Here is a 15092-nt window from a genome sequence, read left to right on the forward strand (position 1 = left end):
ACAGAACCCCCTGCACCCCTCCCCCTCACAGTCTCACCTCCACATGTGAGACCCCAAAGCATTGAGGGGCATGTTTTTAGGAAAGTGGAGGTGTTTGTCAAAAAGCAGAGTGTGCGTCTTTCCTGTAAGCCCTTGGGCTGGGACTCCTGCCCCCGGGCTGGTCAGTGCTTCACGGACCAGGGTGGAAGGTTCCACGGTAGCCTTGTTCCCGGCCTGCTCCCTGGCCCAGGAGGCCAGGGCATGCTGTACCCTCTCCGGGTCGGTGCGGGAATCCTCACACTCCGGCTGGTGCGGCTGCAGAGCGTCTGTAAGGAGCCGCAGCGCCGGAGGTCTGGCGTCTCAGAGCGAGCAGAGCCCCGCAGTGAAGAGCGGTACGTCCTCTCCTTCTGGACCACACAGGCCGGGCCCTGGGAGCCCAGCAGGACGGCTGTGGCCCCACAGTCCCGGGAGGGCCCGGCGGGGGCGTCCCGGCTTCCCGGGCTCTGCCTCCCCTCTGGACGTGGGACACACAGTGCTTTGCAAGAGCCGGGGACCCGGCAGCTCGTCGAAGGCCTGGTCGGCCAGGGCAGAAGTCGTCTGTGGCCGGGGGAAAGACGCCCAGCGAAGGCCGAGAATAACGTTCCAAGTATGACTCGCAGTCGTGCAGCGGCGCAGTGTTGGGTTTTTTCCCTGCGGACACGAGATGGCCGACCTGGGCCGAGCCACCCGGTCCCTCGGGCCCCTGTGGGTCTGGGGCGTGAGGGCAGGAGCCGCAGCCCCGGAGGGCGTTCGCCGCGCCCGGGGCACTCCGAACGCGTGACAGCGTTGGGGGCAGAGTCCAGAGCCTACGCCGCGCAGGCAGCAGGCACCTCTTTTTCTTTCCTTTTTGGAGATGTGGCTCTTCGCCTCCCTCCCACCTCCAGCTTCTCTTCCCTTCCCGTTGCTTACTAGCTTCCGTTCGGCTCCCTGCACAGACGCGCCTCGTTGCCTTCCCCAGCCTCATGGCTCGGTTCCCCGGGGCTTGTGCGCCGCTCACCAGCCATCACTGTTCGTGCGCTCGCACGCGCATGCGTCTAATGCAGAGGCGCCCCCCCCCACGCACACGCACACGCACACGCACACGCACACGCCTGCGCGTACACGCCCAGCGGAAGATGGGGACGTCTGGCGCCGGGGTCTCGCCGGCGTTCTTGGGGTTGAGTGCGCCTTTCTCAGTCACAGACTCACTCGGCTTCAGAGCTGAAACCTCCGAGGGCAAGGGTGGGGCGCTGGGCGTCAAGCACTTCCGGGTCGAAGTGCCGGAAGGCCTTCCCGGTAAAGGCCGGAAGGCACCTCAGCGCCGGGCCGGCCCTGGCCCTTCCAGCGTGAGGCGCCCTGTAGTGCGCAGGTGCCGAGGCGTGCGGCGCGCGTCCGAGGGCGGTCGGCGGCGCGGGCTAGTGCTTGCCCAGCCGACGTCTGCGCGGCCGGGGGCTGGCTGGCGGGGGTGCGCCGGGGACGCCGCGCTTCGGCCGGCCGTCCCGGCCTGCTCCTGTGGAGCCCGGGGTCTCCGGAGCGCCGTCCGCCGTCCGCTTCTCGGCCCGGCGCCCGCCCTGACGGATCTCGACGTCCGTGCGCGGCAGGCCCCGCTCGCCGTGCGCCAGCCTGCCCGGGGCTCCGCGCCTCGGGTCTGAGGTTCTCCGCGGGTCGAGCGGGGCGTGAGCCGGGGCGGCGGCCCCGACGGGGGCGCACCCGGCCGCCGTTGCTCAGGCGCGGCCTCCCGCCGTCGGGGAGCAGCGGGCCCCGGGGGGGGGGACGCGGCGATGGCGAAAGTCTTGGTCGGAGCAGCCGTTCCTGCCTCTCACGCCTCACTCGCTTGCCTTCGTAACGTTCCGTCCTTGTCCCAAAAAATGTGCCGCTGACGCCCCCACCTCGGGGGCCGCTGCGGCCCCGGGACGGCGCCCCTTCGAGCCTCTCCGCCTCGTGGCGGGACACGCACCGCCGCGCGGTGTGCAGCCGAGGGCCGGTCTGCGGTCGGCCTCGCGCGAAGGGGCCTCTGCCCCCGGGGGCACCGAGTGCCGCTGCCGTAAGATGTTACCCACCTGGGAGCGCCCCCAGCAGCGGGTGGCAGAGGCGCGGGGAGCGGGCTCGGCCCCGGGACCCCGGGGGGTGGCAGAGGCGGGGGGACCCCGGGGGGTGGCGGAGGCGAGGGGACCCCGGGGGGTGGCGGAGGCGCGGGGACCCCGGGGGGTGGCGGAGGCGCGGGGACCCCGGGGGTGGCGAGGCGCGGGGACCCCGGGGGGTGGCGGAGGCGCGGGGACCCCGGGGGGTGGCGGAGGCGCGGGGACCCCGGGGGTGGCGGAGGCGCGGGGACCCCGGGGGGTGGCGGAGGCGAGGGGACCCCGGGGGGTGGCGGAGGCGCGGGGACGCCGGGGGGTGGCGGAGGCGAGGGGACCCCGGGGGTGGCAGAGGCGCGGGGAGGCGGGCTCGGCCCCGGGACCCCGGGGGGTGGCAGAGGCGCGGGGACGCCGGGGGGTGGCAGAGGCGAGGGGACCCCGGGGGTGGCAGAGGCGCGGGGAGGCGGGCTCGGCCCCGGGACCCCGGGGGGTGGCGGAGGCGGGGGGACCCCGGGGGGTGGCGGAGGCGCGGGGACCCCGGGGGGTGGCGGAGGCGCGGGGACCCCGGGGGGTGGCGGAGGCGCGGGGACCCCGGGGGGTGGCGGAGGCGCGGGGACCCCGGGGGGTGGCGGAGGCGCGGGGACCCCGGGGGGTGGCAGAGGCGGGGGGACCCCGGGGGTGGCAGAGGCGCGGGGACCCCGGGGGGTGGCAGAGGCGGGGGGACCCCGGGGGGTGGCAGAGGCGCGGGGAGGCGGGCTCGGCCCCGGGACCCCGGGAGCGCGGGCCGAGCCCGAGGCAGCCGCTTGACGGCTGGGCCGCCGCCCTCTGCCTCGCTCAGTGGGGGACGGGAGCGCTCGCGTGTCCTCTTAAGTGCGTGGCCCCGGCGCCGCCCCTCCGTGGTCCGTCGCGGCTCAGAAGCTCCGGGGGGCTGTAGGCAGTCACTCCAGAAGCATGGCGTTTGCCATGTACTCAGCAGTCACGCCGTCCCGCTGATTGTGCGGCTCGGTCAGGACGGGGTCTGTTCCCTAACTCGGCTTCAGGCGGGCGGGCGCCAGGAGGCCCAGGTGGACTGAGTCTGGGCAGGGGCGGGTGGGCTCCTCGCCGGGACTGGCTGTGTTACTCTGACACTGGACGCTGAGAGGCAGCCAGTGTTTTTACGCGCGGTACCGAACGGCTGTCGGAGGGTGACCCTTCCCCTGCTCCTAAGCCCAAGGCGCTCCTTCGCCCCGGGCGAGGCGTCGACTTCGGAGCCCACTTGTTCTTTCAGAGACGCGGGGTGGGTTCCCACTGGCTTGGAATTCCCGTGGGAGCTTGGAAATCTTGAAAATAAGCTCCTCTATATCTGGGGCGGGGCACGAGGAAGGCTACTTCGGGGGAAATTGAGTTGGTCGTTGTGTGGGACGCCCCAGCGGGGAGCGGAGGGCCGCGAGGGGAGGTGAGGCCCAGCCGTCCTCGGCCCGCACGCCCGCTCCCTGCACATCTGCACTTCCGGCCATCTGTCCTCTCACTCATTCTTCTGGAAGAATTTAAATATGCAATACAAGGTAAAATGTCACATACTCAACTCTACAATCTGTAACCTATTTTTTATGAGAACATTAATTTCTCCAGTTTACAAACTGTAATGCAATTTAGGCAAATTTCTGCATCTTCTCTCCTAGCCAAAGGACATAGTATTTTAGTCTATTGGCATTAAGTAATAAAAAAAAGCAAAAAACTGTCTTATAAGTTCAACATTTGAAACCTTTACAAAATACATATAGTACAAATGGCATTAATTAAGACCCTACCAACTTAAATTTTTAAAATAATTTGGCCAGACCTTGGGTTAAAATATATCTCCACATTATCTTTTGGAAACAGGCTCGCCAGTTCCATGAACAACATTGTGGTGAAGGGAACCTACCCTGTAAGGGAAGGCCGTTTTTAAGTATTTAAGAAGTAGTTATTGATTGTGTTCATTTATGCACCATGCTTTTGTATTGATTGAGCAATTGTACACTTTACTTAGCTATTCAGGTGTAAAATCAAAATCTTGGTCCACGAAACTCCTTCAGTACCTTGCTTAATTCCTTTCCTTGAGTGACCGTAGATGTCTTAGGAGAATTAATGGTGTTTACCGAAAATAGGTTAAAATTCAGTTATTTACATTGATGGTGTTTGACTACAACTTTTTCAAATTACTGATATTAAGTGAATTGTGGGTTTTATAAAACCTCACGTTCTTCCAGTATTGCACTGTATTATACAGGCAAAATTGATTTGTCATGTTTCAGCTCTTTGGAACTGTTCTTATCTTTTGGGTTCTGAGCATGATTAACAATGTCTTGAAATTATTGCCGCACGCTGAGGGAGAATGTTGTTAGCAATGCGGTGTAGCCAAGTCCCTTTGTTGGAGGGAGAGCAAACAAAACCCGTTTGTCAGCGGACACCTGTGGGCTACAAAACAGAGAGGGCCCCGAGGCCGTGGACATGGACGAGTTGGTGACCATGTGGCCCCACAGACTCAGGCTCATGTGAGAGAATAAACGATATTCCCAGCTGGGAAAGAATTAATATCAGATGTATTCATTAAGAAAAAAAGACCTTGTGCATCAGATAAATGAGCAATTTCTTTAAAAGAGAAAATGTGTCCTATCTTTTTTTTTTTTTTCCTATCTTTTTTTTTTTTAAAGACTTTATTTATTTATTTGGCCGAGAGAGATGACAGCGAGAGAGGGAACACAAGCAGGGGGAGTGGGAGAGGGAGAAGCGGGCTTCCCGCGGAGCAGGGAGCCCGACGCGGGGCTCGATCCCAGGACCCCAGGACCATGGCCTGAGCCGAAGGCAGACGCTTAATGACGGAGCCACCCAGGCGCCCCCGTCCTATCTTTTCAATACCCAGGGAATCCTTATTTCCATTGTCAAATTTAGCCTCAAAAACAAGAATGAGATAATTCATGGGTTATGACCGCTGGGAAGGGAAAAAGGTGACCCCTGCATTTTCTTTCTCTTTTAAGATATTCTGTGGCTTTATAGGAAATGCGGTTGACTTGATGGACTGAGAAATCTTGATCGTAAATGCAAACTATCTGTATGTAAATAAATACACATGGTCCATGATCACGTGCTCAGTGTCTGATGCAGCGCAAAGTAGGGGAATACTCAATCAGATTTGATCCTTCATGAAATCTGGTGCCAGGCAGGTAGAGTGATCCCATCTTCCAGACGGCAAACCAGATTTTCAGAGAGTCCTAATGGCTGGTGCTGGAGCTACACACACAGTCTCTTGGTTCCTAGGCAAAGGTTCTCCCCACCACGCAGCATTATCTGTGCCCTCACCGAGGCAAGAAGGTAGGAAGTAAGATCCATTTGCTAACCCAGAGCAAGGATGCCTATTTGCAGTCAAGTTTGAAGATAGAATCTCCAACTCTATGTCCTCTTGGTGGGCTTGTAGTATTTCCTTGGAATCTTTAACACTTTGTGTTTCCGGATTTACTCCTGAAAATATTTAGTGAGCCACTACTCTGTGCTCTGTGCTAGGCGCTGGGGAGCAGGGAATGCCTCCTGGCAGGACACTTAATTTTGAATGATAGTAACATTTAGCCCACATTTTTTTTTTTAAGAAAAAAAAACAAAAAATTTTCTCTTAATTGCCAATTGGCAGTTTTTCTCAAGGTTAAGCCTAAAGAATAGCTTGTATGCTTTTTGTATTATTATAATTACTATTGTCAGGATATTTTGTTTGCATTTTTCATATTTACTGTTAACACAGACCCCCAAAAAACCCCTGACCTAGATTGTGGCACTTCCTGACATTTATGTGTCCTAATTTTGTTCAGGATGCACGCATTTCCAGGATCTTGTCACACACCCACAGACGTTTCCAACTTCAGGTGAATAACGTCCTCGGTTATGGTCTACTTAGGTGCTGTGCACTGATTGCTCAAATTCATTTCTCAAATTCGCTCAGTTCAGATTGCTCAAATTGTTCCTCAAATTCACTGACCACGTAGAACACATCTCTTTAAATCTCAAGGTTGTTGGCGATAGTGAAAATGGAGCAAACTGTCTTTTTGAGTAAAAGATGTATTTTTTTCTGTCCAAACTCAGCTGCTAACCTCTTGCTATTTGTTAATGACCTTGTTATTTTGTTGTCCATTATTTTCCTGCATCCTCTCCCCTTCCCCAAATCTTCAAGTTATAACAGAATTTTGATAAACCTCATGGAACTTAAAAAAGGTGCCGGTGCTCTTGAGTGAAAGGGCAGCTCTCCTCAGGCATGATCATCGCTTCCCCCCCCCCCCCCCAACCCCAGTACAGTGTGGTAAGCACTCATTCATAAATAGAACCCCTGTGTAGGGTCTCTTTCTAGCTGGTGGCTTTGATGCTCCTGCACTTTGCTCAGCTCTGTGCCTGTTGGACCGGTGCCTCCTCCCCCCGCTGGGCTGATGCTGAGCTGCAGCTGGATTTTGCCCCCTACTCACTGCAGTGTGCTACATGAACAGCCTGCCACAGCCACAGGGATGGTCCGAGCTGCAGTATAGCACCTTTTCTGTACTGTTTTCCTGCTTTAAAACACAGTCTTTAAGTCTATATATGAGAAGCAGGATGTACGGCAACAGGATTAGGTAGAGGTATTCGTGATTCTGACTTTCATGAGAATTCCATGTCATGAAATTAAGTTTTTAGCAAGGGAGATGTTAATCATCTTTTTTGGAGGCCATTAAAAATTGGTTGGATTTTTTTTTCCTCACAGATGACAAAAATCAGGAGAATGGGTAAATTTCCTTATGTATAGGTTTCCTATAAACTTGCAGTAGAAGGGACCAGAGAGAAGCCTTTAAGCAAATTCCCCTGGCAGTTGGGTAGTTAGTAACTTTCCTTAGAGACCTCCCTGATGTCCTATCTGTACTTGTTTCATGAGTGTTTTGTAGGACTTAACATTTTTCTAGGGAGTACTATTTCTGTGCTGTCATTCAGAAAACTGAATTTACTTTTTTTCTGTATTACTGTTAGATTCAGGTACTCCCAGTTTATAAAATGAGTGGACAAAGCAGTCTGAGAAATAGCCATAATTCGTATTACGGGTGGAGTCATCGGCATTCACCTGCCACTCAATAGCCTTGATGTTCAAGTTACTAGTTTCATATTTAATTAAAATTCTTTCTTTCCCTGGGTGTTCTGTCTTTTAGACCTTATTAAACTGATTTCTCTGAGCTGTGCCCATGCTAATATCTTCAACGGCACTGAACAGATAATATATTAATATAATGAATGTTTAAGAAAAGAGGCTGAAAGCTTCAGGTTCCACGGGGTTTAATTCGAAAAAAGTGTAGTCCCTTTGCGCCCCCTGGTGGTGGGAAGCCAGAGCCGTGGGGGGCTTTCCTTACAGGAGCCTCTCAAAGTCCGTTCACCCTTTACTTATTGCCCCTTAGTTGAACTGGGTCGGTTAGATGTAATAGTTTTCTTCAAATATCCTGTGTCTGTGAGGCCTCCCCGAGAAAGGATGTTTAGCTGAGATCCTGGGGCTGTGCCCGGGTGCTAGGGGATGGTGTGGGTGGAGCAGGAGTACAAACATTTCAGGTGGGAGCGTCCCTCTCTGAGTCCGGCTGGATGGTGCCCCGGGGGTGGGGACCCTGGCCCAGGAGGCGGTGGACAGTCGGGGTGTAGCGCAGAGCAGGGTGGGTGGGGGTCTGTAGGAAAACCCATCAAGAGATGTGAACCTTCTCATTGAAATTTGATTGTGTTTAAAGGAGCGTGAGGCCAGGAAATACAAATGTTTCTGGAGAACAAACTGCATTTGGTTGTGGTTTGGTGGGAATATGGAAATAAGCTATCGATTAGATTCCCTTTATCAGGAAACGTATACCCGGGATTTGACTGAATACATCCACGATACTGGAAAAAAGTTACCACAGTATTTTTCTTATTTCCAATTTGGGAAGCTGACTCCTTCAGGGGAATGACTTAAAATATTTATACTTAGAAATATTTTGAGCAGATTACTGCTTCAGAGGAAGAATTAATGAAAAGTTAGGCTGGTTTTTCAGAAAGAGTGTGAGACACATGATTGAAGCGAACGCTTGCTGCTAAAGACCGCAGTCCTCGGCTCCAACTAGGGAGAAATGTCAGGAACTTTCTATAAGTCCCGAGGACCTTTGGAAGACTTTCAGGGGGGATTTTCTCTCCCCCCCCCCAACAAGTTGTCAGCACTCAAGTGTGCCTTTCATTTTAGAAAGTTTTTTTCACTAGATCAGTGAAGTTGAACAGTTTGCTCTCAGATGGCTTTAGGGGAACAGTCTTCGATTTATATTAAGACGGCACTTAGAGCTCTTTCAAGTTTTTGTGTTGAATGACAGTTCTTTAGGAAGTATTTTGTGAAGAACTCTTTGCAATTCTTTTTTTCTCACAAGTTGACGTACAAAGTGGAGTTTTGTAGATCAGAAAGTATCTAGGGTTCTCTTCTTTGCAAATGCCCAGTGATCAGAAATAAATTTGTGCACCTACCTCGTCTGTACTCGGTCGCTCTGCTAGTTTCGTGTTATGCGTAACTTGAGCCATGAGCTCTACCAGGCAGCCTCATAGCAATGCTGAGATTCCAAGAATTGTGCTAGAATTTACCGTGGGCTCAAGTGTTTCAGCACTGGGATTTATCCAGAGGAAGTCTGTCCCTGAACACGGAGACTTGGAGAAGGTTCTGTGTATGCTGTATCTGTGGGCTGTCTGAGGCTGACAAGCTATCAGCTGGGCATGCGCGGGCCTTATCTAGGAGACGGATCTTTGTTGCCTGGAGAGTGGTTCTGCCCAGCATCGCTGCGGCAGGATGGCCAGCCTAAAGCTGCAGTCTGGTCTGTGCAGGTGGGCAGAGGGAAAGAAAGGCCTTCCAGCCAGCTCCCACTCCCACGGCTCAGCACGCAGGTTGACCCCATTCTCCATGCAGACGCGACCATCTGCAGCCCCAGAAGTCACAGCAAGCCTGGCGGTGTTAATGTGGCGAGAAGTGGGGTGGGTCTGCTTGACCAGACCAACCCCCACGGGTTAGCAGAGGCAGGATGGGTTCAGAGCGCTCCTAGGAAGAGAGCGGATCTGACAGCACACCAGGTCATGAACTGAAAGGTCATGGGTTGGGGGATTTTTTGTTTTTTTTTTTTCTTTCTTTTTAACACCTTTCTGATTCTTCTCTTCCCTTGAATTTGTAAAGGTGGGAATGTCCTCATTTCTAGGAATAAAATCTTAAACGCTTATCTTTTCTCCCCCTCCATATATAATTGTTAAAGCTCTTAATGCATATTTGCTGGAGAGCCACAACATAAAGATTCCAAATATTGACTTTCAAGCTGAACATCACCAGGGCTTGAGAGAGAAAATCAGAGTTCGGGGAAGAAAATAAAGATTAGTAGCCATATTTTTTGACCTTGATTATCTTAGTCTTTCCTGCTTTAATATTAAAATATTAAATGCAAGAAACAATAGTAATGATAGAGTAGTTTCATGAAACAATTTTCTTGTTATATTTAATTCATCAAAGAAGCATGGTGTACTTTACATTAACATACATACATTCTTTTAGGAATCCAGGTACATGTCTCATAGTGCAAAGGAGAATCAGTATGCACGTCCCCTTCTTAGGGAAGCGTGTTTAGGGCTCCAGCTTTGTACCGCCCCCCCCCCCCCCCGCCGCCGCCGGGAGTGCCGCCATGATGTCAGGCTTTGCCATGTGGATGGAGCTCCCAGTGGGGCCTCGTCACACAGTTTTTCCAGGACCCCGTGACACTTCCCACCACTTTCCCAACAGTGTCGGCATTCAGGAAACGGTCCTGCAGATGTCTGATGGTTTTTGGGCTCAAAGAATTGCTCTTGTGGAATTTTTGGCTGAGTCCTGTGTCACCCGTTGACTGTGACCCATCATTTGAAATCATTTCCCCATCGCTGAATTCTTGGTGAGGTCTGGCTCCAAAAGCAAATGCTCTCATTCCTTCAGTCATTTGCAGCTTTGCTTGGAAGTTGAAATCTCCAGGCACCAATGACAGAAAAAAAACAGCTGATCCAGTGTCATGTCTTGACCATGGCTTGCTCTCCCCGCAGCTGCTTCGGCCACAGGCGCATGTGTCGCCCAGGCTCCGATGGTGCCCATGAGGCTTTAGAGCGGGGAGGGGGTCCCAGCTGCCTGGTCACCTTACTTGTAACCACGCTCTCAGTTTCCAGGATGCGTACGTACAGCCTTGTTTCATGCTAACGGTCATGTACACTATTGCTTAATTCATCATCCACACACCACTTTTATCGAACTCAAAGATTGTGCCAAACACTGTGAATGAACAAAACTGTATCCCCGCCGTTAAAATATTTACTTCCAAGAGGTGGAATCCCAGCCACAAAATCTAGTTGACCTCGCTTGTTGGGTCTGTTCTGCTTTGTAATGGATGAACCCAAGCACAAGTAGGTGTAGATGGCTCTACCCACTACAGTCGGGCCTGCCCAGAGGCAGGGAAACATTTCTGGTTGTGCTTCTGTCCATTATTTTAGATGTGAAAAATAAATTTAAAATTTAACTAAAACAATGTGATCCCATGCTGACCGTTGAAACAGGCATAATATGGCCTCTGATAGTAAGACTTGGTGACTGCTTATTCTAGATCTATTTTTCGTTAACTTCAGTGTTTGTTGTTGGTAATTATGTTATCCTTCAGAGTTGGAAGCTTCACATTATTTCAATTTCAGCCATCCTGGGAGCCTCATTTGAGTTTGGATTTCTGACTTAGATAGGAAGGGGTAGTGTTTTAGCCTTTGATTTCCATTATGAACTTGTTTCCATAAGCATTTTAAGAGGAAGGGAAATAATTGATACTATAACACAGTCTTTTGTTCCCATATTTTATGGAGTTTTTAAAAGTATGTCCGTGCTTTAGATAATACATATTTTATGCAAAATTTTTAAGTTACTCCGTCCGTGAAACTCTATTTCATGCCCAATTTAGAATAGCTAATTTTGATGCCAAGATTATTCTCTGTGGCTGTATTCTTTCATCTTTATAATGATGGCATTTTGGTCTTCCTCTTTAAATTCTGAATTCCATCATTTGAGGATGCAGTGGTAATCACTTCACTGTTGTTGGTACATAAACTTCTTTTTAATTAGTATAATACATTGCACTGACGTTGAAGAATAAAACTGTTAAATGCAATTGCATCAAAACTTTTGTGTAATGTTTTACCAACTTCTCTTTTCTTTCGTCCACTGAAATGTTCTCGACTGTGATGAACCCTGGTTGTGGGTTCCATTTGTGCCTGGCACGATTATGTGGCCGCCGTGTCCTTTCAGACCTTGCCTTTGACACATCATGGGAACTAGGTGACTCAGGGGCCTGTTTCTCAGGGGCTCAGACTGTGTGCATCCTGCCTTGAGCTCCAGCACGGGGGTGGCCACGTTGTGGTCTCGCTGTCGCAGCTGTGTTGTCTGGCTTACACACGACCAGCACAACCCACTCTGCTTTTCCTGTGACGGCAGTGGAGACCTGTTAACAGCTCAGAGGAGTAATGCGGCCTGCAGGCGGTGTGCACTGCTTGCCAGCTAACTGTAGAGCTGTTTGAACGTTTATCCTGTCTGCTGGCTCTGCTCTGGTGCCCATAATCGCTTTGGACAGGGCACGGGATATCAGATGATTCTTGTGCACTTTTGTCTGAACAAAAGAGTGGGAAAGTTAAAAAAAATATGTGGGAGATAACAAGAACCATGTTGATGGAGGAGTCACTTCCTTTTTAGCTACTTAATTTCAAAACTCTTGGGATATACAGATTGCTTAAGCGTTCCGGTGACATTTGGGAAAGAATGTGTTCCTGTGTGCAAGCAAGGACTGGGAATCAGATTTCTGAGTTCTGTTCCCAGCAGCATGCAGGGGTCACCCGGTGACATGTGACAAGTCAGTTAAGCGTCAGAATCCTAGTGCCCCTATCTGTTAAAATGGACATAAAAGGGGATAAGTTAATGTTGGTGAATTGTTTAACAGTTTGCTGGGAACCAACTTGCTCTAGTGACCTAGAAAAACCATGGACTGTGGTGCAGGCTGACCTCATTTCTATTTTTGGCTTTAGCGCTGACTCAATGAGAAACTTGTAGAAATCAGCTAATCTGGCTCCCGGCCTCCATGCATTCCATGGTTAAAATGAGAATTATAAAGTCTTATCTGCACTGGGTCTCATAGTGATATAGCCAAATACTAATTAAGTACTAAAAATATGCCACCAAATGCACTGGAAACTCTTACATTAATGTGCCTCTCGCATTTCCTTCCGATGTCATGTGAGGCTATTTGGGGAGACACAGTTCAGTGTTCATTTTGTTTTTGTAGCCAGCTGTTTGCAGTTCACATCTCTTCTGTTTCGGGTAAAATTTTCCCACCTCCGAGTAGTAGGGAGGTCGACATGATGACGGAGTGTGGTGTGTCTCTGTGGTCAGCGTTCTCTGCGGTCGTAACACACTCTTACTAGTTCAGGTTAAGAATGAATATATGTGAGTAGCCTCTTCCAGTTGAGCCAGTCTCGGTCTGAGAGTGCTTTTCTTCCCCAGCTGTCCCAGGCCTTAGGGAGAAGGAGCCAGCATTCCGTGTCAGATCCTATGCTGAAGGCTCTGGGCTGTCAGCGTCTGCTCCTCTGGCTCGGTTCTCTGGATGCCGCTGTCCAGAGCGGTGTGCTGGGCTGCAGGCCTTAATTTTCTTTAATCCATTCACTATTTTATTATACCCCCTGGATTCTGCAATAGTCTCCTTCATGTTGATTCACACGCTGTTCTTGACTCACACCTCCAGTGAATTCTGCAGTCCATGCAAGCACAGCGGTTGGAGTCGCATGTGCAGAACCACATTCTGCATTTTTAAAAATGCAACAGGCAGTGAATTTGCCAACAAGTGCCAGGACTGGCTGAGTGGTTCGGAAGGAAGGGCGGCTTCTAGAGTCCTTGCCCTGTCTCCCTCCAGCTGTGCCACGGTGCAGCACTTCTCGGTTACCCGTGGTGACCTGCCTTTCTGGGGGTACATGTGGATGTTCTGGAATGTATAGCTTGTCGGTTTATTTTTACTTTGAGCTGACAAAACTGAGAAAGTACAGGTCACTACATCATCCAGAGGACCTTCTTCTGCTTTTCAAAGTCAGCTGGCAATGGCTGCCTCATCTGCTCCTTTGTATCATAAGGTTGCATTAAAGTCCACAGAGTGTGTAAAGAAAATAGGTCTTCTTGATTTTGTATCCTGATGATGGGTGATTTTCTGTTGGCAATCTGACAATGGCAGTCTTCCTTAAATATCGCGTAAGCAGGTCATGGGCTTGCCGATGCCTCTGGGAGAAATGCTGTTTCCAGTGTCAGAGGTGGACGCCACTTTCCTCCACGTTCTGTGCTTGTTGTATTTTTGCTTAGTTTCTTGTGCTCACGCAGCCTCGGTCAACCTCGTCACCATCTGCTTGCCACCACCCAGCCTCATTGACTCCTTTTTTCACCTCACATACTTATTTTGCATTCGCCCTTCAAGGGCCAGCTTGGGGCTCAGAACCCCAGCCTTTTGGACTGTCCTTTTTCCTTTTTGAGTGTATTGTGGCCACGTGTGTGTGTGTTCAGGTGTATAGCCACCTGAATAATAGTGTTTTAAAGATAACGTTTCTTATTTCTTTTTGCTCCTCGAGGGCAGAGACTATAATTAAACTTGGATCATACCTTTGCAAAAAAAACACGTTTTAAGGACACTTTTGAACGCCCATTATCAGATTGCAGATTGCACAGAGAAGTCTCTGCATCTTGTGCTGAAGCTCACACCGTGAGCTCTGTCTACACAGCTCCTAGGAATCCGAAGGAAGAACTTGACCGCCAGTCTGCTTACAGAGTCCTAGCGCGCTGTGCCTGCTGATAATATGATCCCACTAGTTGAATCCGCGCGCAATCAATTCGGTGAAAAAAACCCCAACTATTCGTTATTTTATTTACCCAACAAATTATTTAGCATTTGGCATATAGTATACAGAAAGCATTGTGCTCGGTGTTGTGTATGAAGATACCTGTCTTCAGAGAGCTTGACATGCAGTAGAGACAGGCCTCCTGAAATAGGAGCTAGTTTGCCGCGTTGGCTTTCACATGCCCGCACACACTTGCGCGGGGCTGGGCGGCACGTGGAAGGGTGAGTACCAGTTCGTTTCCTCCGTTTCTTCTAACATGCCTTCGGCCTGCCCTGCTGCTCCTTCGTAGGGCGAGCGAGGCCTCCCAGGGTTGCAAGGTGTCATCGGGTTTCCCGGGATGCAAGGGCCCGAGGGGCCACAGGGGCCCCCAGGACAGAAGGTAAGCTTGGCTGTGTCACGGCGGGGGCGGGGGCGGGGGTAAGGTGATCTGCATTCTTGTCACGGTGGCATCTCTGTTTGGTTCCAGGGTGACACTGGAGAACCCGGGCTGCCTGGAACGAAAGGCACAAGAGTGAGTACAAGTGTGGTCCAGGGATGCCTCCCAGAGACGGCTCTCTCCCCGCTCCTGCCTCCCAGCAGTCCTGAGGGGCGTCCCCTCTGTCCCTCCTCCCCGCCCGTCCTGTGCCCTGCCTCTCTGCCCAGAGCTGCCACTGCGTGTGGCCTGCTGAGGGCTGACGTGAGTGCTGGCCACGGCTCCACCCGCCCCCCCCATCCTCGTGGCGGCTTCTCTCGCCCGCGCTTCTCCCGTTTGTGCTTCCTCACGGGCTCTCACGGACATGCTTTAATTTGGGGAGATGATAGGTCTACAAGTCATTGAGGAAAAGGGCTTCCTTTATTGTGGAAAGCGGTGACATTTTGAGAGCTCACCTCGCTCTGCCTTCTTCACCCCCTACTTTTGTGTTGTACTTCCATTCCTGGGAAATGCATAGATGAAGACCTTGGAGAGCACGTTTTGAAAGTGGAGAAACGGAAAGACACTGTCAACATTTCCTTCCGCTGTTACCCAGCTGGGGAGAAAGTTGCCGGCACTCCTGAGTCCTTGGGCAGGAGACAGTGGAGAGGGTCTCGGCGCTGTTAGGGAGGGAGAAGATCCAGAGC

General features: G+C 51.7%; 1 protein-coding gene across 1 annotated transcript in view; it reads left to right on the top strand.

The window, feature by feature from the left end:
* The window catches only part of COL4A1 (collagen type IV alpha 1 chain), a 141885-nt gene that overhangs the window by 73261 nt on the left and 53532 nt on the right, over window positions 1–15092 (top strand). The window contains 2 exon segments of the mRNA XM_027590257.2: window positions 14284–14373; window positions 14461–14505. Coding sequence (XP_027446058.2) covers window positions 14284–14373; window positions 14461–14505 — 135 coding nt within the window.

Source organism: Zalophus californianus, chromosome 3 (assembly GCF_009762305.2).
Source record: "Zalophus californianus isolate mZalCal1 chromosome 3, mZalCal1.pri.v2, whole genome shotgun sequence".
Taxonomy (NCBI): domain Eukaryota; kingdom Metazoa; phylum Chordata; class Mammalia; order Carnivora; family Otariidae; genus Zalophus; species Zalophus californianus.